Here is a 24,859-nt window from a genome sequence, read left to right as displayed (position 1 = left end):
ACACACACACACACACATACACACACACACACACACACACACACACACACTAAATGAAATGAAAATAAATGCTTGCACAGATGACATAAATATGTGTAGAATGTTCGTTAAAATGGTTCAGGGGAAGAGAAAATGAAATAAGCACCCATCAATAGTAGAATAGGTAGGAAAGGTTGAGTGATATCTTCAGTCTATGTAGTAGCTAAAAACTAAAAGCCATCTGTCTGCCTGCACTGACAGGGAAAGATCTTCATGTCTTCCAAAAAACAGTCACAGAGGGACTATGGGAGTGGTTCTGAGAATCCACTAGTGAGGGACTGGGGGCATGGCTCAGAGGTGGAGCCCCTGCCTAGAATCCCCCAGTGGGGGCTGGGGGTGTGGCGCAGTGGTAGAGCATCTGCCTAGAATCCCCCAGGGAGGAGCTGGGGGTGTGGCTCACTGGTAGAGCCCCTGCCTAAAATCCCAGACTGACCTCAAAGTCACTGTGTGACTTGGAATGGCCTTGAACGTTTGATCCTCTTGCCTCTTGTTCAAAAGTGCTGGGATTACACTTTCCCTCTAAGATTTTTTTTTTTTTCGAGACAGAGTTTCTCTGTATAGCCCTGGCTGTCCTGGGGTACATGAGATTCCCAAAGAAATAATAGGGTATGGGTCAGAAGCCTGGGTTCCACCAGTATCAACCAGAAAAACAAACAAACAAACAAACAAACAAACAAACAAACAGATGGTTTTTCCCAAGGTGGCATTTTCAAGGTTTAAGGCTGGTGATTTCCAAGCAGGCTCGCCCTACTGTAAGCAACCTCAGCAAACTGCTCATTTTCATAGACCAGGCTGGCCTCGAACTCAAAAATCCGCCTGCCTCTGCTTCCCAAGTGCTGGGATTAAAGGTGTGTGCCACCACTTCCTGGCTAAGATTAAATTTTATTGTGTATGTATGCCTAAAGTCTGATTGGGGCTGTGCATCTGTGGGTTGGGGATGCCAGAAGAGGAAATCCTATTCTCTGGGTCTGGAGTTGTAGGCAGCTGTGAACTGAGAACTGAACTCAGGTCTCTACAAAAGCTACAAATACCTTAACCCGAGCCATCTCTCCAGATCACAGTTTTTCTTTTTTTTTTTTTTTGGTTTTTTTTTTCCAGTTTTTTTTAATTAGGTATTTTCCTCATTTACATTTTCAATGCTATCCCAAAGGTCCCCCATACCCACCCCCCCAATCCCCTACCCACCCACTCCCCCTTTTTGGCCCTGGCGTTCCCCTGTACTGGGGCATATAAAGTTTGCAAGTCCAATGGGCCTCTCTTTGCAGTAATGGCCGACTAGGCCATCTTTTGATACATATGCAGCTAAAGACAAGAGCTCCCAGGTACTGGTTAGTTCATATTGTTGTTCCACCTATAGGGTTGCAGTTCCCTTTAGCTCCTTGGGTAATTTCTCTAGCTCCTCCATTAGGGGCCGTGTGACCCATCCAATAGCTGACTGTGATCATCCACTTCTGTGTTTGCTAGGCCCCGGCATAGTCTCACAAGAGACAGCTATAACTGGGTCCTTTCAGTGAAATCTTGCTAGTGTGATCACAGTTTTTCTTAAGATTTATTTTGATTATTATTTTAAATTATGTATGTGTGTGTGTTATGTGTGTATGTGTGTGTGTGTCTGTCTGTCTGTGTGAGGGTATGCTCATGGCCAGTAGAAGCCAAAGACATTGGGTCCCCTGAAGCTGGAATTACATGTGGTTGTAAGTTGAGGTATGTATTGGCAACTGAACACAAGATCTATTTCAAGAGCAGAACATGGTCTTACCACTGAGCCATCTCTCCAGTCCCTTCAGCCTCTTTAAAAGTCCTGTTGGGAATCCTAGGCTAACACTGTAATGCGTTAGCCACATCTCCAACACCTAGGCCTATACATTGTGTATGTTCTCTGTAATCCCAGAGATCTCTCTGTGTGGGCTTCATTATCTGAAGAATTCACAGTAAGCCCTTTGGCAAAGTCCTGGCCTGCCCCAGCATGTACGCACACACCCACGCACACGCTTACTACATTCCATGCTACCCTGAGGGTGTGCATTCCAAGAAAGCCGTCTTGGAGGAAGTCATGTTTCCCTCATACTCAGCTTGTTATGTACAGGGTGTAAGCTTTCGCTGCTTTTCCAAATCCCAGACTTCAATTTCGGTTATTTATTTATTTATTGCTAGTAGATCTTAATATGTAGTCCAAGTAGGGTTCAAAATTGTGATCCCCTGCCTCAGGTCTCTTGAGTTCAGCTGAGTGTGCCTCCTTGGTTGCTGTAATGGAGCATGCAGGCTGAGGGCTGGGCTCGAAGGGTAAGACACAGTTAACACAGAGGACTCAGCTGGGGGCATGGTGGCCCACACCGATGTCTCAATGAATAGGTAGAGGGATAGATAGGTAGATAGATAGGTAGATAGATAGATAGATAGATAGATAGATAAGAAAGAAAGAGAGCCAGTTTAATGGTTCAGTGGGTAAAGGGATTTTCCACCTAGCCTGAAAACTGGAGTTTGATCCCATAAGCCCGCTCTGTGGAAGGAGAGAAATGACCCCACTACTATGCACACATACATAGAAATGAATGTAATGCAAATAAATCAAGATTGAAAAGTCTGGGGATTTGGCTGTGTGGCAGAGTGCTTGCCTAGCATGCTCCAGGGAGGGGCAAGGGCGTGGCTCAGCAGTTCAGTGGACGAAGCTGCTGGTCTGATCCTAAAACAACAAAACAGAGACATACTCACTCACGGCCGGGCCTACGGCCAAGCCTGCACCCGAGATCTGCTGCCTGTCCCATTGAAAAGGCTACGGAAGCTTGATGTCTGTTCAGGTATAGGTGTTCAGCTCTATCTTTTCCTCTGTCTGGGATGCCAGGGATTGGGCCCGGGCCTTGTGACAGTCCAGTGCTCTACCACAGCCCTGCTTTATTTTATTTTATCTTATCTTAATTTTTATTTCACGAGTATATTTTACCCACACGTGTGTCTGTGTATCACATGCATGTGGTGCCCTAGACGACCAGAAGAGGGTGTCAGAGCCCCTGAAACTGAAGTTACAGATGGTTTTGAACCATTATGAGGGTTCTGGGATTCGAACCTGGGTCCTCTAGAAAAGCAAAGATACTCTGAACCGCTGAGCAGTCTCTCCAGCCTCTAAGCACAAGTTGCCTAGGTTGGGTTCTCTCTTTTTTTTCCTTTTATCTCTTTCTTTCTTTCTTTCTTTCTTTCTTTCTTTTTTTTTCTTTCTTTCTTTCTCTCTCTCTTTCTTTCTTTTTTTTTTAAGACTTATTTATTTTATACAAGTACACTTTAGCTGCCTTCAAACACCCCAGAAGAGGGCATCACATCTCATTACATATGGTTGTGAGCCACCATGTGATTGCTGGGAATTGAACTTAGAACCTCTGGAAGAGCAGTCAATGTTCTTAACCACTGAGCCAGCCCCTATTTTGTTTCTTTATCTTGGTTTTTCAAGACAGGGTTTCTTTGTATAGCTGTTGCCATCCTGAAACTTGCTCTGTAGACCAGGCTGGCTTTGAACTCAGAAATCTACCTGCCTTTGCCTCTGCTTCCCACCATTTCCTGACTCATAAATAAATATGTTTATTGCTATTATTTTTGACTCGCTGTAACCTGGCTGGCTTGGAACTCATTTTATAGATCAGACTAGTCTCTAACAGATATCCTCCTGTGTGTGCCTCCTGGGTGGAGGTGATAAGATTAAATGCCACCATACCCTGCTAAATATTAGTTTTTGTTTTATGTATTTAAGTATTCTCCCACATGTATGTATGTGTGTCATTTGTGTGTGTGATACCCGGAGAGGCCCGAAGAGGCCGTGGATCTCCTGGAGCTAGAGTTAAGGATAGATATGGCTGGGCAGTGATGACACACGCCTTTAATCCCAGCACTTAGAAGGCAGAGGCAGGCAGATTTCTGAGTTCGAGGCCAGCCTGGTCTACAGAGTGAGTTCCAGGACAGCCATGGCTATACAGAGAAACCCTGTCTCGAAAAAACAACAACAAAAAAACAAAAAACAAAAAAAGGACAGATATGAGCCTCCATGCAGGCTGGAAATGGAACCCAGGTCCAGGTCCTCTGCAAGAGCAGCAAGTGCTCTTAACTAGGGAGTCATCTCTCCAACCCCCTAATTAAAAAGAAACAAAACAAAACCAAAAACCAAAAACTTAGGGTCTCAGGTAGCTCAAGTTGGCCTAGAAGTGTCTATGTGGCTGAGGGTGACCTTGAACTCTTGCCCCTCCTGCCCCCATGTCCTAAGAGCTGGGATGTCAAGTATCCACAGTTACTCCTGGTGTGCTGGGGATGGGATGCAGGGACTCATATGCCCTCCACTACACATTGGGTTTGAGGTCCTGCTTAGCAGCATGACCCCATCTCAAAGAAAGAAAAGCTAGGGATGGGCATAGTGGTGCATTTAATCCTAGTACTCTCTGGAGAAACAGGCAGGTGGATCTTTGAGTTTTGAGCATAGCCTGCCTTGTCTATATAGCTAGCCAGTGCCTGCTGATGAGGCCTACAAAGTGAGATCCTCTTTTCAAAGAAACAAAGCCCCAGAAAAGACGGGGGAGGGGTTCACAATGCCTCAGCCATTGGTAATTGATAGCAGCTGGGGAAGAGAGAATCAATTTCCTTTTTCAGATTGATTTTATTTTGTTTTGTTTGTTTGTTTGTTTGTTTATGTGTATGTGCATGCAGATGCCCAAGGGAGCCAGAAGAGGGCGTCAGGTTCCCTAAAGCACCAGACCTAGGCTCTGGGAACTGAACTCTGGTCCTCTGGAAGACCAGCAAGCACTCTTAACCATTGAGCCATCTTTCCAGCAGCCCAAGAGTCAGTTTAGTTCTGAGTGTTGCTCCTGTTTATGTCTCCATACTGTCGTGAATGGCCCCCCACCAAGGCAAGTGCGGGCAGCACTGACTGGCCCCCATGAGGTTTAAAAGATTAAGGAGATATGAAGGGCTGTGGGCTATGAGGGGACTCAGGGAGAGATGGTGGGTGGGGATGGGTTCCATTAGGTACGTTGTATATGTCTATGAAAGGACAGAGACTAAGCAAAGACAATCTAAGCCAGCAGTTTTTAACCTTCCTAACACTGCAACCCTTTAACACAGTTCCTCATGCTGTGGTGACCCCCAACCATAAACTTATTTTGTTGCTACTTCATAACTGCAATTTTGCTACTGTTATGAATTTTAATGTAATCTGATATGTGGGATATCTGATATGTAAAAAAGAAAAAAGAAAAGGAAAGGAATGAAAGTTTTGTGTATTGGTGTATGTTTTCTTTTCTTTTCTTTCTTTTTTTTTTTTTTTTTTTTTTGGGTTTTTGAGACAGGGTTTCTCTGTGTATCCCTGGCTGTCCTGGAATTCACTCTGTAGACCAGGCTGTCCTCGAACTCAGAAATCCGCCTGCCTCTGCCTCCTGAGTGCTGGGATTAAAGGCGTGTGCCACCATGCCTGGCTGGTGCATGTTTTCAACTCCAGTTCTGAAGAGGCAAAACCAGGCAGAGACATCCCCAGGGCTCAATGGCCAGGCAGCCTTCCCTTCTTGTTGAGTTCCAGGCCAGTGAGACTCAAAAAAAGGTTAACTTAAGAGAGCACCCAAGGACCAGGATCCATCAGCACCCACATGGTGGTCAAAGCCATGCAGGTCCAGGGGAACTAGTTCTGTCTATGGCTTCCACAGGGACCAGGCACATGCATACATGCAGACAAAAGATTCATACCCATAAAATAACAACCCAAAACAATGATGGGTAAAAGAGCTTCTGCCAGGGCTGGGGGCCTTATTTCAGCCTCCAGGACACACACAATGGGAAGAGAGGACTGACTCCTGCAAGCTGTTCTCACTTCCACACTCTTGACACACACACACACACACTCACACACACACACTTGTGTAGTCACACATACATACACACACCCACGGGAAGTTTTTTTTTGTAAAGATGCATTGGTGGGAGGGGGTGCTGAGGCTATAGCTCAGTGGGTAGAGCGTTTGCCTAACACACCTGGAGCACTGGTTTTCATGCCCAGCAATGCATCAAACCCACCCAGAGTGATTCATGCCTGGAGTCTCAATCTTAGCGGACATAAGGACATAAGACTCAGGTCATCCTCAGCTACCTAGAGATCTCAAGGCCATCTAGGATTACCTGAGACCATGACTCAAAAACTAAAATTAGATCCTTCTTCAAAACAGAGGTGTCCCAAGGCAGGTATGACAGTAACACTACAGAGGCCAAGGCAGAAGGATCCCCACGAAGTAAGACCTCAAAACAACAACAAAACCCAAGGCATGGGGGGTTATGGGGAGTTAAAGTGAATACAACTGGAGGTAGGGCTGTAGCCCGGTTGGCAGAATGCCTGCCTAGCATGTACAAAGCCCTGGGTTCCATCCTTAGCACTGTATAAACTGGGTGCGGTCGGAGCTGGGTTTAATCTCAGGACCCAGGAGTAGAGTTGGAAGGATAGAAAGTTCTAAGCCACTCTAAGTTTATGGGGAGTCAGGAGTACAGCCTGGACTACAGGAGACTCTGTCTGAAAATAGGGTCGGTCAGCTTCCTGTGCAGCCTGGGCTACAGGCAGCCCGGGTGACCCTCCCCTTCCTGGTCCCTCCAGCTAGTGGAGTATGAGAACCCACCAGTGGTGTATGGGAACCTGTACCCGAGAAGGCTCAGGCCATGAACCTTGCCTTCTTGGCTCATTTCCCTTTTCTCACATGAAGCTCACGCGACAGTTTTTTTTCAAATTGACATCTGGGATGATGTCCCTGTTGAGTAGTTACTTTTTGGAAGCTGGGACAGAAAGCCCAAGGCTACCTTGTGACCTAGTTAATGGTAGTTTCAGGGGAATGTCTCAGCAGGAGCTATGGTGCAGAGGGGAAGTCTTACAGGAGGCAGGCGATCCTCCTCCACCTCCCAGGCCACCAGTGTTTCCCCCAGGAAGCTCCCAGCCGGGTCAAGTTAACCTCGGAGAGGCAAGCCCAGTGAAGCTAGCTGCAAACAGAGTTCTGGGGCTGTCAATCCCTTAGGTGTCACTTCCTGTTCATGGAGAGACCTTGGGGACCTTGTGCTGGAATTTCCGCAGCTGCCATGGGGAACACAAGAATTCAGGATAAAGCCACTCTAGCTGGCCCAGTTGTGAGGTAGCCATAAACAGAGGCAGGGTGGCCAGTGCCTATAATCCCAGCACGTGGGACATGGAGGTGGAAGGATCAGGATTTCAATATTATCTTTCCCTACATAGTGAGGTCCGGGGAAACTCTGGACTACGTAAAACCTAGGAAAAAAGAAAGAAAAAAGTAAGAAAGGGGCGGGGCACAGCTCAGTGATAGCGTTCCCTTGTCTAGAATATCAACCCCCAACATGCACCCCGCTTCCAACCGTGCCCCACCCCATAGTCCCTACTCTTACCCTCCTGGGTACAGCAAAGGGAGCTACGGAGGGTGGGAACAAGACTTCTGTGAGAATTGTTTTGAGAGTCTGAAATCAGCGGGAGGGAAGAGGAACCCTAGGGGTTAGGAGGGCAGAACGCAAGGAAGGGTTACAGAATAGCCCGAATCTCACTTCAAGGACACTGGAATCTCAAACCTGAGCTCCAAACACTGGAGACCGAACACTGCGACATCTGTTCAGGTCGCCAGTTTCACCCTTTAGCGGAGGTGGAAGTGGGCGGGTCTCAAAGTAAGCATTGTCCCACGCATCTCGGCTTTGGACAGCCCCTGCTCAAATATCACCTCTCCCTCAACCGCTTGCAAATATTTACATCCTGTTTATGCCAAGGCCTCCCAGAGCCTCAATTTTCATGAATAAAATATGAGTTTCTAGGCTAAGCTTAGAAGGGAAGAAACCCAGGCCAGCCAGCTGGTAGGGACCAGAGGTGGTTTAATATTTTGGTTGCTGTAGCCTCCCGTATGGGATTTCGAGGGACTTTTCATCCGCGGTCAAGGAGACCAGAGGCGGGAGATTTTTATAGTAGTTTCTGTATCTCTTGGCCATTTCCTGGAATTAGAACATCAAGCTTTGTTCACAGGTCTGTTTCCAGAGGGACACAACAACTAACAATCTCTTGTTTTCTTTTTCTTTGGTTAGTTTGTTTTTCGATTCCTTCAAAAACACATTATTTGTTTGTTTGTTTGTTTGTTTGTTTGTTTATACTGAGTGCCATGTAGTCCAAGCTGGCCTGGAACTCGGATCTGAAAACGACCTTGAACTTCAGCTCTTCCTGCCTCCATCTATCTCTGTCCAGTACTGAGATTAGAGGTGCTCGCCACTGCTCTCACTTCTGGCGAGCTGGCGAGCACTTGCTGGCGGGGAACTCGACAAGCACTCTACCCACTGAGCTCCACTCACAGACCTTGCTAATTTTGTTATTTTTTGTTATGCTTATTTTATGTGTGGAAGTGTCTTGCCTGCATATCTGTCTAGGTACTGCATACATACAGTATTTTTGAGAGCCAGAAGAGGGCGTCGAATCCCCTGGAACTGGAGTTTCAGACAGTTGTTTACCACCATGTAGGTGCTAGGAACCAAACTCGGGTCATCTGGAGGAGTAGCCGGCGCTCTTCACTGCGGATTCATCTCTCCAAGCCCTTGGCTTTGTTTTTGATAGTTTCCCTGCGCAGCCTCCCAAACTCTCAGACCCACCTGTCTCTACCTTCCAAATCCGGGGACTAAAGGTGTGGACTACTGTGCCTGGCCGTTCTAGTTTATCTTACAGATAGGGTCTCCGTATAGCTCAGGCTTTCCTCCAACTTGAAGCAATACTCCTGCCTCAGCTTCTCAAGTGCTGAGATTTTAAGTGTAAGCCCCTACACAGCAAAGACCTCTCTCTCTCTCTCTCTCTCTCCATCCATCTACTTATTTATTTTGGTTTCTTTTTCTCTTTTCTTTTTTTGATTTTGGTTTTTCGAGACATGGTTTCTCTGTGTAGCCCTGGCTGTCCTGGAACTCACTTTGTAGACCAGGCTAGCCTCGAACTCAGAAATCCGCCTGCCTTTGCCTCCCAAGTGCTGGGATTAAAAGCATGCAACACCACTGCCAGGCTGACTTTCATTAATCTTTCTGTAGTAGAATAATCAAGTCGGACACTTTATAGCTAGAGGGGTAGAGAGGAATGTTTAGAGTGGCTCTTTCCCAAGGTAGCCCAGGCTGACCTTGAACTCATCATGCAGTTGAGAAAGGTCTTGAACCTTCTGAACTTCCTGCATGCATGTCCCAAGTGCTGGAACGAGAGGTGCACACTGCCACATCCTGTGCCTATTTTTTTTTTTTTTTTTTTTTTTTTTTTTTTTGGTGTTTTTGAGACAGGGTTTCTCTGTGTAGTCCTGGCTGTCCTGGAACTCACTTTGTAGACCAGGCTGGCCTCGAACTCAGAAATCCGCCTGCCTCTGCCTCCCGAGTGCTGGGATTAAAGGCATGCGCCACCACGCCCGGCTTATTTTTTTTTTTTTTAAAGACAAGATCTCAGTAAAGCTCAGGCTGGCTTTGAACTCATGATTCTTGCATTTCTGCCTGCTGAGACCTTGGATTATGCGTGTGCTACCATGCTCTATTTTTTAAAAAAGATGTATTTGTGTGTGTGTGTGTGTGTGTGTGTGTGTGTGTACCGTGTGAGTGAGTGCAGGTACCCAAGGGGAGCAAAAGCACTGAGCCACCTTGAGCTGGGATTACAGGCTGCTGCAAACTGCCAGTCCTGGGTGCTGGGAACCCAACTCAGGTCTTCTGCAAGAGCAGCGCATACTCAGAACTGCTGAGCCATCTCTCCAGCCTTGCTTCTCATTTTAATTTCGGCCCAAAATCAAAAAGCATTCCAAATGTCCCTCATTTTGAAACTGGCCTCACAGAGTTGGTAACCTGAAACATTTTGTTCCTGTTGCTGATTCATGGGAAAGGAAGTTAAGGTTTAGAACCACTGTTAGGGGCCTGGAGTGATGGTTCAGGGGTTAAAGTGTACTGGTTGTTCTTCTAGAGGACCGGAGTTCAATTCCGGGCACCCACATGGCAGCTCACAACTGTCTGTAATTGGATGTTCCAAAGGATCTGACACCCTCAACAGACATACATGCAGGCCAAACACCAATGTACATAAAATGAAAATAAAGAAATCTTGTAAAAAAGGAAAGGAAGAAACACTATGTGCATGTTGGCTCATGCCTGTAATCACACTGGAGAGGCTGAGGCAGGAGGACCACTTCCAGTAGCTAATCTGGGTTACAGAGAGAGAGTTCCAGGCAAGCCTTTGCTACAAACTGTAACTCTGACTCAAATTTAAAAAAAAAAAAATTGTGGGCGGAAAACAAAACAGGAAGTTCCCACTTAAAAAGGACCATCTGGGAATGTGCTAGAAATCAGGTCTGCTGTGGCAGTCTACCCTTGAGGCCCATTTGTGTGCCAGTGTGTGTGTATGTGCACACGCGAGCGTGAGTGTTCTGGACTTAGGGAAGGAGAGAGGACCAGGGACTGTTGGAAGCCCTGCTCTTGACCTGCCTTCCCTGCCACATCCTGGGGGCCATGGCTACAAGGCGTTGTAAGGGGGGAGGGGGGGCAAGGCGATGCAATGGAGGTCAGCATGGACCCCTCCTTAGAGGATTGAGAGGATGTAGCTGTCAAGGCAGGGGGTGATGAATCAATTGTGTGGGTGTTGCTCCACAGCTCGGCTCTGAGCACGCCTGGTTCCAGCTGTGTGGGCTCCTGGAAGGCAGAGATGTGCCTGGCTGGAGCCTCACTTCTGCCTCTCATACAAATGTGTTCCTGACAGTCCTGCCTCTGGGACAGCAACGGTCACTGTGTCCCAGAGCTCTCCTGTCCCCATCTCCTACACAGACGCCATCTTGATTGCCAGGTTGAGGAATTTAGGATCACCTCAGAGAGAACTCTGGGCACTCTGTGAGGGGGTTTCCAAATTGGATGAACAGAGGTGAGGTCACACTGAAAATGAGCAGCATCAGGGGCAGGGAGGGGTCTGGCTATAAGGGTAATGAATGAATGCAGACCTCATGCTCCTGGATAAACCCTCCACCCCTTAAGTTGTTTTTGTCTGGTATTTTAGCTAACACATCCTCTTTTGTCCTTTGGTGGCTTTGTGAGACCCCAGGAGGGACTGGAGAGTTGGCTCAGCAGTTAAGAGTACTGGTTACTCTTCCAGAAGACCCAAGTTCAATTCCCAGCATCCACATGGTGGTTTGCAACTGTCTTGTAGCTCTAGCTCCAGGGGATCTGACACTCTCACACAGACATGAAGGCAGAACACCAGGGCAGAGAGGCACACACTGAGTGAACACAGGGCTTAGATTATAGGCCATTCACTTCCAACAGACCCAGGCTTTTCTCCAGTCTGAGTATCTCCTCTCAGTGGTTCTCTGACTTTCATTTATTGGTCTCAAGCTGTCTATATACTCTCTCTGGACTAGGGATCGGATTTCCCACTTGTAGGGCAGCCATTTGTCTACTGATAGGGACCCCCCTCCCCCTCCCCCTCCCACACAAGTGCTACTGTCTCAGGGCATGGATATGCAAATAATTGGTGGGTAGTTGGGAGTCTGTTACCAATCAGGTTAGGCCTGTAGCCTTTTCTCTTCTCTGGGGAGCGGAGGGGGGTGGGTCAAAGCTTCAGAGACACTGGATAACAATCCATTTGATAACTCAGATAGCTACCAAATGACTAACGGACAGGGTTGTGTATACAGTGTGGACACCGTGCATGTCAGTCAAGCTATTCAAGTTACACTCAGCAGAAGGGTAAGGTATACTCCATGGATACACTTCACAAAGAGGTGATTAACATCCCAGGCAAGATGGATGCATGTCAGGGATGTGAAAGATTCCACTATCCTACTTAAAAACGTACATTTATGAATTAGTGTGAGTGAGAGAGAGAGACACATGCACACACAAAGAGAGACAGAGACTGGGAATCTCACTACATAGCTCAGGTCAGCCTCAAGCTTTCACTTTTCCTATCTCTGCCTATTAAGTTCTGAGATTACATGCCTGACATTTCCAGAGGTTCCCGTTTCATTACTTTCGGACTACAGTGGTTGGCTGTGGGTAACTGAAAGTTTGGCAGGCAGAACTCAGACTGTGGGGAAAGAGGGATGAGGAACCCCAGAGCAGAGTGGGGGTGTGATGTTACTTCCAGCGTACCAGGTTGTGAGTGTATGAAAAGCTTTAGAAAGAAGGTTATCTCTTTGGTGCCCCCCCCACAATTCCTGTGGGGGGGGGGAGGTGTTCCCATTTTGCAGAGAGGGAGATTAACGTGTGAAGGTGGCAAAAGTTGTGGTTCAAGGTCACATGGAGAGAGCGTGGGGCACACGGCTCTAGTTAGCCCCATGAGGCTGGGAAGGCAGAGGTGAGGCCGAGAGGTCCCAGTGCTCAGAGCCCGTGCTGGTTAGAGGGCAGGAGAGAGAAGGCGCAGCCTTTGGGAGAACCGCGGTGGGAGAGGTTTCCTGGGCAAACAGGATTTATCCACCGCCCTCTTTTTTTTCAGTCCTGGGAGTCTCAAGAGATGCGGCCCGGCTAAGTCAAGCTGAAGAGTTGAATTGAGTTTTCACTCTTGTTTCTCTCTGGGTCATTTCACTGCGGGTCTCGATGCTCACAGGGACCGTGTCCTCATGCGCTGGCCCCGTTTGTGGGCTGAAGCGGTGATACGTGGTGAAGCCACTTCAGGGTAACGGGTCTGCTGTTCCTTAGTCCTGTTCTGCATCAGGCACTGTGGAGTCCCTTCTGAAATGCCACAGCAGTTGAACCAATGACCGCCTAGTGGCTCTGAAACACCTGATACCCAGGCACTAGGATTGTAGTGATACCTGAGGCTCATGAAGAACTGGGAGAGGATGAGGTAATCCAAGAAAGGCCAAACCAGACAGCGTAATGCTTGTCCAAGAAGCCAAGGTTCCTGGAGTAACAGGAAAAGGCTGGTTCTCAGCCCATGGGTCATGACCCCTCTGGGGATGGCATATCAGGTACTTACATTACGATCCATAACAGTGGCAAGATTGCAGTTATGAAGAAGCAACGAAAATAATGTTCTGTTTTGGGGGGGTCATCACAACATGAGGAACTGTACTGAAGGGTCGCAGCGTTAGGAAGGTTGAGAACCACTGCTGTAGAATGTGGTCCTTCCAATAAAGGGGCCTCCATTGCTCTTAGATCAACTGTGCCCATGTGGATACAAAGACACAGCGCAGTTCACGGGGATAGGAGATGGCTTCTTCTGAGGCCAGATATGAGTGATGGTGGCTGAGAACATAGATTTAAGGTTCCTCAAAATTCTGTCTTCCAAGTAGGCATCCATTTCATTAAGTTTTTATAGAAACAGAGCAAAGAAAGTTATAAACCAACATGCCTTTCTCATTAAAGATTTATTATTTACTTTATGTGTTTGAGTGATTGCCTGCATGTATGTGTGTACCATGTGTGTGCTTGGTGCCCACAGACACCAGAAGAAGGCACCAGACACTCCTGGGACTGGAGTTATATACAGGCAGCTGTCATGTGCGCTGTCATGGTGGGTTCTGGGAACCAAACCTGGGTCCTCTGCAAGAACAGTAAGTGTTCTTAACTGCACGGCCATCTCCCAAGCTCCAGTTTATTTTTTCAATTACATCGGTGGAAACGTGAGAGTGGCGGATTACAGCATAGCTGGGAGACCTCTCTTATAAGGTTCAAATGCTATCTGAAGACAGCCTTAGCCTTTGGGTTGAGCAAGCTAGTTGCCTGCTAAGCTCATACATTTCAAACGCCCCACCTGATAGTCATGAGGATATTAGGTCAGGTACAGAGCGGGGCAAGGAATGGCTAAAAAGAGGAAGGCTAAAGATAGCCCAAGATAAGTTTTAATTAGGCTCTGGCCTGCAACACTCCCACCTCACCACAAACTTAAGATGTTCTAAATGGTTGAGCAGGCCTGCAGAGGGTTCTGGGTGAGATGCGGTTTCTTTCGGGAACTCCTGTTTACATCTGCTACAAGAGCCCATCAGGACCGGTCCTGTTGACCCTTCTCCACATTGCCCTTTAGAAGGAAGGTGTGGGAGGGCCATTGGACCCTCACCTGAGATTCCAACCATTCCTCCCACAGAACTATGCTCTAATTATACGTAGCCTGGAGATGTGGTCTGAGGTCATGCGAGAATATATAAACTGGGGAAAATTAACTGAAGAATCTCAGTCTACTTGGGCACGAACAAGCCGTCATCTATGCTGGATGAAGCCTGTCCATCGAAGTTGCATCGGGATCACCCGCACTCTGCCGGTAAGCTGGATAAACTCAGGGGTTCCCCAAGGTTACCTTTGGCGGAATCACGCTTTGGTTGGTCATTGAGATTCTTCTTTTAGATTTATTTATTTATTAAGATTTATTTATTTATTATATGTAAGTACACTGTAGCTGTCTTCAGACAGTCCAGAAGAGGGCACCAGATCTTGGGACGGATGGTTGTGAGCCACCATGTGGTTGCTGGGAATTGAACTCAGGACCTTTGGAAGAGCAGTCAGTGCTCTTAACCACTGAGCCATATCTCCAGCCCCTAGATTTATTTTTTATTATCTCACATGTCTAAGTGTTTTGCATGCATGTATAACCTTGCACCAAATGCCTGTATGAAGAGACTGTAAGCCCCCATATGGGTGCTGGGAATTGAACCTGGGTCCTTTGCAAGAACACAGGTTCTTGCTCTCAACCACTGGACCTACTTTCTAGTCCCGTCATTTGGGATATTACGTGAAGTGAGTAGATATTGTTTCTGTCTCCCTAGGGAAAGGATTCTTTTCTTTTTGCTTTGTGTGAAACAGGATCTCACAATGTAGTCCAGTCCAGTTAGCGTGGAGCTCACCAGGTACACCAGGCTGGCCTTGAACTCAGAGAGATCTGCCTGCTTCTGCCTCCTGAGTGCTGGGATTTTATTTATTTATTTATTTATTTATTTATTTATTTATTATATGTAAGTACATTGTAGCTGTCTTCAGACACTCCAGAAGAGGGCATCATATTTTGTTACAGATGGTTGTGAGCCACCATGCGGTTGCTGGGATTTGAACTCAGGACCTTTGGAAGAGCAGTCGGTGCTGGGATTTAAAGGCGTGGACCACTACATGCCTGGCATGAATTCCTGCAGCAAACTGGAACCAGGATCACCACTGTCAGCCAAGGCTATGACAACTTGAAATTTTCTTCCATCTGGGTGAAATTATTGATGGTAGTTTGCCTAAATCACAATCACTGGCATTATTTATTGCTTAATCAGCATTAATCCAGGCTTGTTTTTCTAGAATCCTCCTAGCACCCAGCAACACTTGAGAATAAGTGGTCATGAGAGATGTTTGTGACCACCTGACACTCTGTCTTGTTTGTGAAACAGAGTCTTGCTGTACATCCTTGAAGATGGAGCTCACTAGGTAGACCAAGTTGCCCTGTAACACACAGAGGTCTACCTGCTTCTGCCTCTCCAGTGCGGGGGTTAAAGGTGTGTGCCACCACGCCCACCTGGCACCCTTTTTCACTTCCTGCTCCACTCTGTAATCAGTCCTGGCATTGGAAGCTTTGGACTCCCATCCCCTATCCCTTCCTTCCCGTCCCCCCCCCCACTTCCCCCCCCCACTCCTATAACTACCTCTGCTCTATAAGCAGGGATCACTCTGGCTTTCCCATGTAGAGACCTCTACTGTAGGAGCTGCCCATTTCCTTGTCTGTCCTCTGACCTTTGGAGGCTCCTACAGGGGACTAAGGGGAGGGCATCTGATCCGAGAAAGGAGTATCAAAACCTAAAAGACTGACTCGCTCACCCCAGAGAGCTTGCCCCACTCTTGGGATGCCATTTTGCCTCCACCTGCTACGTGGGTTGAAAAACATTCAAACCCAGATTGCATTCAGCTCTAGTTGCCCAGAGACTGCCTCTTTCTCTACCAGGTCCCAACAGTCCGAGCCGAGCCTGGACTCCGGCCTGGCAAGCTTGTGGGATTACGGCTGGCTGGGACCAGGGGTCGGTTCCCTCATCTACCGGCCTCCGTGGAGCCGAGCTAACCTGTGAACAGCTGGTAAGATTACATTGTGGGGTGGTTTTTTTTTTGGATATAGGGGTGCTGCTTATTCAGTTTTGTCGGGATTGGCTGGACCCCAACATGAATTCCCTCCCCTCTTAAGGGAGAAGAAGGACATACCTAGGAAATCTAAGCAGTCAGACCAATGCCACATCGCCTGTTTGGGCATTCCGTTTCCCATGCCTTCCTGTCTGTCTGTCACTCCTGGTTGTCCAAGCCCTCTCCTGGGAGGCAGCATTCTAGAGAGTTCTATGCCTCTTCTCACAAAGCCCACACACAGCAGCCTGCCCCACACAGCAGCCTCTTGTCTGCTGCTCTGTCACCCAGACCCACCCCTTTCTGAGGACTCTGTTTCCTACTCTTCCACAGCCATCCTGCCCTGCATTCATCCTCAGACTGAGCAACTTCCTTCCCTCCATTGCTTCCCACCCCACCCCTAATTAAGGGAGGAACTCACTGCCCTGGTCAGCAAGCTCAGCACCCACTCCCGGATCCCTGGGAGTGCAGGGAACTTCAGCCTATGATGGCCAGACTCCTGGTGGGCTCCATTTTACCACCTACTAACTCTCCTTGGCATCCCCATCCTGGCAGCTCAAACGCCAGATGTCTCCTACCGCCTACTCCAAGACGAAAGCCTAATTAGTCCTAATTAGTAATTCCTGTCCATCCAGTGGTCCTGCCATCCTCTACCCAACCCTCATTTCTCAGTTCTTATTCTTTTCTTTTAGATTTATTTATTTTATGTATGTGAGTACACTGCCACTCTCTTAAGACACACCCAAAGAGGGCATCAGATCCCACTACAGATGGTTGTGAGCCACCATGTGGTTGCTGGGAATTGAACTCAGGACCCTGGAAGGAGTCAGTGCTCTTAACCGCTGAGCACCGCTGAGCCATCTCTCCAGTCCTCAGTCCTTAATCTCTTTTTATTTATTTTTAAGATTTATTTATTTGTGTGTATGAGTACACTATAGCTCTCTTCAGACGCACCAGAAGAGGGCATCAGATCCCCATTACAGATGGTTGTGAGCCACCATGTGGTTGTTGGGAATTGAACTCAGGACCTCTGGAAGAGCAGTCAGCACTCTTAACCACTGAGCCATCTCTCCAGCCTCCTCAGTCCTCAATCTCAAAGACACTTTATCTACTGTTCTTCTTGGCTAATATTATCATCATTATTTTAAAAATATTTATTTTATCTTATGTGTGTGAATGTCTTGTCTGCATTTATGTGTGTATACTACTTGTATACCTGGTACCCAAGGAGGTCAGAAGTTGGCATAGAATCAATTCCCTGGAACTAGAGTTACATACAGATGGTTGTCAGCCACCAAATGGGTGCTGAAAACAGAACCGGAGTCCTCTGCAAGAGGAGCAAAGGCTCTTAGCATCTTTGTGCTGCCATCTTGGTCCTTCTTGTCAAGACTTTTGTACACTTACCTGGGCAGCCCCTCACACCCAAATGTCTACTCAGTTAACCTGGACAGTCTAACCCAGGGATGGTTGTCCTGGAAGTCACTCTGTAGACCAGGCTGGCCTCAAACTCAGAAATCCACCTGCCTCTGCCTCCCGAGTGCTGGGATTAAAGGCGTGCGCCACCACACCCAGCTGCTGTAAAACTTTTTAAAAGATATTTTATTTTGTTATTTGCATGAGTGACTTGCATGTCTGTTTGTGTCATGTGCATGAAGTAGCCATGGGGTCCAGAAGTGGGCGCTAGATTCCCTGGAATTGGAGATACAGATATTTGCATATCACCACGTGAATGCTGAGAATCAAACCTGGGTCCTCTGGAAGAGCAGCCAGTACTCTTAACCACTGAACCATCCTTCCATACTCAGCTCTAAAATTCTTTTTTTTTTTAAATATTTTTTATTACATATTTTCCTCAATTACATTTCCAATGCTATCCCAAAAGTCCCCCATACCCTCCCCCCCACTCCCCTACCCACCCATTCCTACTTTTTGGCCCTGGCGTTCCCCTGTACTGGGGCATATAAAGTTTGCATGTCCAATGGGTCTCTCTTTCCAGTGATAGCCGACTAGGCCATCTTTTGATACATATGCAGCTAGAGTCAAGAGCTCCAGGGTACTGGTTAGTTCATAATGTTGTTGCACCTACAGGGTTGCAGATCCCTTCAGCTCCTTGGGTACTTTCTCTAGCTCCTCCATTGGGGGCCCTGTGATCCATCCAATAGCTGACTGTGAGCATCCACTTCTGTGTTTGCTAGGCCCTGGCCTAGTCTCACAAGAGACAGCTATATCAGGGTCCTTTCAGCAAACGCTTACTAGTGTATGCAATGGTGTCATCGTTTGGAGGCAGCTCTAAAATTCTTAATCCATCCACTTTCCTTCCTACAGACTTTAGCCTCACAGGGGACCCCCACTCTCTGATCCCCCTGATTTCTCACTACATTCTTATAGTCACTTGGCAGACGTTCCTATTGCTGACACCCTCTAATTGGTATATCCATAAGGGCTTTTTAAGGCTATGCCAATTGTCACAGGTTATGCCAATTGTCCTTAGAGTTTCAACACCTCTCACACCCCCATGCACCACATCACGGTTGCGGGAAATATCAAAAAAAGAACCCGCCAACTCTCAGTGAGGCCAGGCCACGCTCCCTCACTCCTGCCGCCGCCAACTCTCCCACGCCAGATTATCGCTCCCGCCGGGTCATCTCTAGGACTGGGTGCGGTTCCACACATTGACTCACACAACACCCCTGGTTAGCCATCTCAACACTTAATTACCCGGTAGGATTAAGTAAGACTCTTAAGCTTAGAGTTAACCATTAGATTTATGTAGTAATAATATCACATTTTACAAGATGCCAATACAATAATTTCAGAGCCAGTTGGTAAAACTTTAACCCAATTATTCTAACCTTTAGATAACACCAATGTTATCTAAATGTAACTCCATTCTCCCTCCTCCCTTCCAACGACCTTTCTCTGTCCAAACTCTTAGCTCCGCCTCCCTTTTCCTGTCCAATCACAGGCCTGCCACTGCCCTGATGTGATTGGACAGAGAAAATTCTGCAACCCGTCACCACAAAGCAGGCAGAGCCCATTGCTCTGACCAGGACCCTGACACTACAGTACCGAAAGGTTGGTGTCTACACTGACTCCAAATACACACACCACATCCTCCACTCTCATGCCTGCCTTTAGCAAGAGAAGGGATCTCTCCCTTCACAAAATGACATCTATAATTGCAAATTAATCTACAAACTCAATCAGGCTATTAGCTTGCCTCTGGCAGCAGTAGCTATTCACCCCTGGCAGCCATAGCTAACCACCAAAGTAGCCCAAGGCTACACCTAGGGGGCTCGACAGAAGACAAGTTAAAGGGAATCTGCTGCTGGCTAAGTCAAAGCTCAAAAGTGGGGCAGACCCTAACACTAAGACTAGCCCCTGATGACCCTCCCCCTCTTTGTTTCTACTCACCTAGGTCCAACCTCCATAAGCACAACCGGGCGCCTCCCTGACTTTTCCGTCACTCCTGGACTGAGCGAAGCCTTGCCTTTGGAACTCTCAGGACAGCATCTCTGTGCCTCCCACTGCCGTGGGCCACTCCTGAAGAGCCATGGTTCGTCCTTGGGTTTTCTGTCTCCTCCTGTTCCCTTGTTCCTCTGCCTACTCGGACAGCTGGATGCCCCTGGTAAACCTCACTCAACACCTCCTCCAGGAGGCTAACTCTTCCTTCTCTTCCAACTGCTGGGTCTGCTTATCCATCCAAACCCAGCGCTCTCTAGCCATGCCAGCCCCACTAAGGACTTGGACAGAGACACCCATGAAACTTCGAATCATGTACTCAGCCCGGACCCTCTCCGGCCCATACCCTATCACCGACCTTGAGAGGCGCCTCCAGAATTTCCAACCATTGACTCCCCACTCCTCTTTTGTCAACCCTGACCAGCGGGCCATTGCTTTCCTTCAGATCACCAGCGTGACAGGCATACTTCCCATACTTTCTCGGATCACCTCGGTGAGATACCCCGATGACCACGTCTATGAATCTGCCCAGCGCCCCATATGGGGCTCACTCTCCACCCAGACGATCCTCACCTCCCAGGCCCCTCTCTGCATATCCCGCTTCTTCAAGAATTCAAACCATGCCACCTTCGTGGGCAAACTCCCTGCCTCTCTTTGCAATCACACCTTTCAGCTCTCCCCCTCTGCCAACCACCAATCCATAGATCTGTCCTCCAGCTATGCATTCGCCCCATTAATGGCCATGCCAGGGTCTAAATGGAGAAACCCCTTACGCTTTTCAGGACCCCCTTCCCTGAACTCAGGGATGCCTCACTACTCCTGCCCGATAGATGACATCCACTGCCACACCTACCCCACCACCCCCTGGAGGTCCTGTCCTTCCTTCCCAGCTAGCACCTGCTATAATCTCACCCTATTCGAGCCGGACAATTCGAGCCACCCTATTACCCTGTCTGTGGACACCACATACTTCAAGATTAAACTCCAGGGACACAAAGACCCCTATCCACTCTTTCAGTACCAGCCCCTCATGGGGGCAGCCCTCTCTGGACAATATTCAATCTGGGAATATGAACCCACTGTTAAGAAAAACGGCGGTATCACTCCAAATATCTTCTCCCACCTTGTCTCCTTAACATACTCCTTCTGCCTCAACTCCTCTGGTGTTTTCTTCCTCTGTGGAAACTCAACTTATGTCTGTCTCCCGGCCAATTGGTCCGGCGTCTGTACCCTTGTCTTCCAATACCCGGATATTGAACTCCTTCCCAACAACCAAACCATATCTGTCCCGCTTTTTGCTACAGTTCCCTCCTCTGTCCCCGCTTCTCGCCGGAAGCGAGCCCTTCCTCTCCTTCCTCTCCTCGCGGGCCTGGGCATTGCTTCTGCCCTGGGGTTAGGCATCGCGGGTATCACCACCTCAACTGTGTATTTCCAACAGCTTTCCAAGGCTCTCTCGGACAGCCTAGATGAAATAGCCACCTCCATCATCAGCCTCCAAGACCAAATAGACTCGCTGGCGGGTGTCGTTCTCCAAAACCGCAGAGCTCTGGACCTCATTGTGGCTGAGAGGGGGGGCACCTGCCTCTTCCTCCAGGAAGAGTGCTGCTTCTACATAAACCAGTCCGGGGTAGTCCGGCACGCGGCAAGGAAACTTCGAGAAAGGGCCTCGGAACTCGGCACAAGCTCGAGTTCTTGGATCCAGTGGCTGGGGCTAGGACCCTGGCTGCCCTCTTGGTTGACTTCCCTCATGGCTCCCATTCTCTTTATCCTGGTACTGCTGGTTTTCAGGCCTTGTCTTCTTAACTGCCTGACTCATTCTGTATCGCGGCGAATGAGTTCTTTCATTCACACCACCACCGAAGGACACGTGGACAAGATCCTTCTGCTTCGAGAGTCCCAGTACAAGAGACTTCCCCAAGAGCCCCCGGAGGAGGATGCCGTCTAGCAGGGAGGAGCTCGTGAACCATAACCGACTTCCACCTTGTCTCTATCTATGGATCTGTAGAAAAGAACACCCATCCGTGTTAGCCACAGCCTTGCCACTTGCAAGAACTAATCCATTTTGCTTAAACGGTGGTAGTTTCCCCCAAACCACAATAATCGTTCTAGGCTGGTTTTTCTAGATGCCTGACACCCCTTGCCCCCTGATAATGGCTGCCCATTGGAGATGTTTATGATATTTATGATCACCTACACACTCCAGTCGTGGTGTGGTTCATGACTCTTTGATCATGTCTGCTTTTGACCCCACCCCACCCCACCCCACCCCACCCCACCCCCATCCCTCCAACTTCGCTTCCCAGTCTGTTAGCGGACAGCGAGCTTTCTGGTTTCCCCCGGATCTGGAGTCCTCCCTTCCCAAGGTTTATCTCAGATTAAACCTGTCCTGTTGAAGAAGCTGCTTAAGTCCTTGTTTGCCCCACCCCTGCCTTGGGCCTTGCAGCCACCACCCTGGGGGCTTCTCAACCAAAGGAATTTGTCTGGATGATGTTGACTCCCCAGTTCCAGAGACAAGGAGATGCCTCGAATGCAGTTCCTTTCCTTCTGCTGCAGCCAAATGAGCAAAATAAGAATTTTCTAGAAAGCTAAATTTACTTAATTTACAAGCAACTCTATTATTTTGAGAGTGGGCTGTGGTCTTACCTCATGCCACATGACCTTCCTATTAGGGGAGAATGTCCCCCATAGGCTCCAACAGTGGAATCCTGAGTCGCCCCCCCCCCCCACGTAGGCGTGGGGTGTGGCCATGATGGAGGAGGCGTGCCTCTGGAGGTGAGCTTTGAGAACTTAGAGGAAGGGTACTCTGAGTTTACCATCTCTGCCTTGCGCTTGTGGTTCTGCTTCTGTTTCGTCTGCCATTTGCTGCATGCTTCCCCGCTGTTACAGACTCCTCTCTCCAGCACCGGAAAACAAATAAACCCTCCCGCTATACGTTGCTTTGGTCATGATGTTTTATCACGGCAATCAAAAAGTAGTACAGAGAACAACAGCATGGATATTTTATCCAGCATTCTTTTTCTTTCTTTCTTTCTTTCTTTCTTTCTTTCTTTCTTTCTTTCTTTCTTTTTTTTTTTATGAAATGTCCATGTTGGATCTAAACTCACAGCGATGCTCCTGCCTCAGCTTCTTGAGTACTGGGAACACAGGAATGCATCACCACACTTAGCTCTAGCTTTTATTTATTTATTTATTTATTTATTTATTTATTTTTTAGTGAGCGTCACAAACTGGTGACATTCCATCTGTCTCAGTCAGAGTTTCTATTCCTGTACAAACATCATGACCAGCCAGGCAGTGGTGGCGCATGTCTTTAATCCCAGCACTTGGGAGGCAGAGGCAAGTGGATTTCTGAGTTCGAGGCCAGCCTAGTCTACAAAGTGAGTTCCAGGACAGCCAAGGCTACACAGAGAAACCCTGTCTCGAAAAAACAAAAAACAAAAAACAAAAAACCCCAAAAAACAAAAAACAAAAACAAAAACAAAAAAACCATCATGGCCAAGAAGCAAGTTGGGGAGGAAAGGGTTTATTTGGCTTACACTTCCACACTGCTGTTCTTCACCAAAGGAAGTCAGGACTGGAACTCAAGCAGGTCAGGAAGCAGGAGCTGATGCAGCAGCCATGGAGGGATGTTTCTTACTGGCTTGCCTCCCCTGGCTTGCTCAGCCTGCTCTCTTATAGAACCCAGGACTACCAGCCCAGAGATGGTCCCACCCACAAGGGGCCCTCCTCCCTTTGATCACTAATTGAGAAAATGCCTTACAGTTGGATCTCATGGAGGCATTTCCTCAACTGAAGCTCCTTTCTCTGTGATAACTCAAGCCTGTGTCAAGTTGACACACAAAAACAGCCAGCACACCATCTGTCTTTGCTGCTGTGTTTTGGGAGGAAATAGAAGGGCCTTAATGGCCTGAATTCCTAGAAGGGCCCAAAATGCTCAAAAGAGATGTCCCTTTACAGGGCTGGAGAAATAGGTTCATGGTTAAGACTGTTTGCTTGTCTGAGTTTGGTTCATAGCAACCAAGACTGGGTAGCTCACAGGGCTGTAACTCAGGCTCCAGGGAATCCTGATCTCTTGTCTGACTCAGAGAAAACTGCACTTGGGTGCGTACACATACACATAATTAAAAATAAATCTTTAAACAGATGTCCCCTTAGGCTTGGTACTGTTCTTAGGACAGGGCTGGAAGAAGACAGCATAAGACCCCCTGTCACCAGTCAAAGCGCTCACAGAGACCGTGAGTATGACACTACATGCCTGTCATTCCAGCACTCGGAGGTCGGAGGCTGCAGGCTGGAGAGTTTGAGGTCAGCCTGGGCTACATAAATGAGACCTTATCTCACAAAGCTGAAACTATTTACAGAGGGACAACTCTCAGGAAACCCAGAAGGCCGCAAGAAAAAGCTCCCAAGACCTCAGAAGGCCAGGTCGGGTCAGCAGATAGCCGACAGAGCCCTGCGTCCTTGTGATGACGTCAGCTTCCCTTCCTCCATCAGCAGTACTACTAACCAGAGGCATTGAAGCTCGGTTTCCTCCTGGGCAGGAAGAATCCCGGACCAGCCAAGTCCACCTCTCTGGAAGCAGTCGGGTGGTGGCCAGCTCAGCAGACGTCTCCATGGCGACGCCACGCCCACCCGGACGCAGAGGGCTTCCAGTTTCCACGGAAACAGCTTCTACTTACTTACTTGGAGACAGGGTTCCACTGTGTAGCTCCAACTGTCCAGAAACTCATCATGCAGACCAGGCTGGCCTTGAACTCACAGAGATTCTCCTGCATCTGTCCCCCAAGTGCTGGATCCCTGGGGCACTATGCTCAGCTTAAAATAGCAATTCGGAGACTGGAAAAATATTCCACCAAAGAGCTGGAGGTGACAGCTGGGAAGATGGCTTAGGGGTTAACAGTGCTTGCTGCTCTTGGCAGAGTACCCGAGTTCAGTTCCTAGCACCCACATTAGGAGGATAGATCTTTACAATCACCTGTAACTCCGGTTCCGGGGGAATTCTAAACTCTCCTTTGGCCTTGGGAGGTGCCCCCACTCAAGTGCACATACTTACACAAAAGCACACACATAGACATAATTAAAATAATATCATCCATGTCAGACATGGTGGTGTGTGCCCTTAACTCCCAGTATTGAGGAGGCAGAGGCAGTCTAATGTCATGAGTTCAAGGCCAGCCTGGTGCATATAGTGGGTTCTAGGTCAGTCAGGGCTACATAGGGAGACTCTATCTCAATAAAACAAAATATATCAGCTATTGGGGATGCCTTTAATCCCAGCACTTGGAAGGCAGAGGCAGGC

General features: G+C 48.1%; 1 protein-coding gene and 1 non-coding gene across 10 annotated transcripts; one reads left to right on the top strand and one right to left on the bottom strand.

Moving 5' to 3' along the window:
• The first annotated feature begins 2,706 nt into the window (after positions 1–2,706).
• Syna (syncytin a) lies at positions 2,707–22,491 on the top strand. Of its 9 annotated transcripts, none has more exons than XM_017320789.2 (7): positions 2,707–2,837; positions 14,105–14,278; positions 15,026–15,221; positions 15,384–15,488; positions 15,932–16,059; positions 19,517–20,053; positions 20,999–21,755. In XM_017320789.2, the coding sequence occupies exons 6-7, from the start codon at positions 19,652–19,654 to the stop codon at positions 21,503–21,505; spliced, it is 909 nt and encodes a 302-aa protein (XP_017176278.1). In that variant the 5' UTR covers positions 2,707–2,837; positions 14,105–14,278; positions 15,026–15,221; positions 15,384–15,488; positions 15,932–16,059; positions 19,517–19,651; the 3' UTR covers positions 21,506–21,755. The 9 variants fall into 9 exon arrangements, with proteins under 9 accessions (XP_017176278.1, XP_011239179.1, XP_011239176.1 ...); XM_011240877.3 differs by adding an exon at positions 19,064–19,173 and having other exon boundaries at positions 2,708–2,837; positions 19,517–22,491; XM_011240874.3 differs by having other exon boundaries at positions 2,708–2,837; positions 19,517–22,491.
• Mir7228 (microRNA 7228) lies at positions 7,631–7,669 on the bottom strand. Its single transcript, NR_106087.1, has one exon. It is a non-coding gene; the product is annotated as a microRNA 7228 (primary transcript).
• Positions 22,492–24,859: the final 2,368 nt, after the last annotated feature.

Source organism: Mus musculus, chromosome 5, assembly GCF_000001635.26.
Source record: "Mus musculus strain C57BL/6J chromosome 5, GRCm38.p6 C57BL/6J".
NCBI lineage: Eukaryota > Metazoa > Chordata > Mammalia > Rodentia > Muridae > Mus > Mus musculus.
Note: the sequence above shows the minus strand (reverse complement) of the source record. Positions and strands in the feature narration are given on the sequence as shown.

Excerpts from the sequence above, each read along its gene's own strand:
- Syna (XM_006504404.4), top strand. The coding sequence starts at position 19,652 with ATGGTTCGTCCTTGGGTTTTCTGTCTCCTCCTGTTCCCTTGTTCCTCT.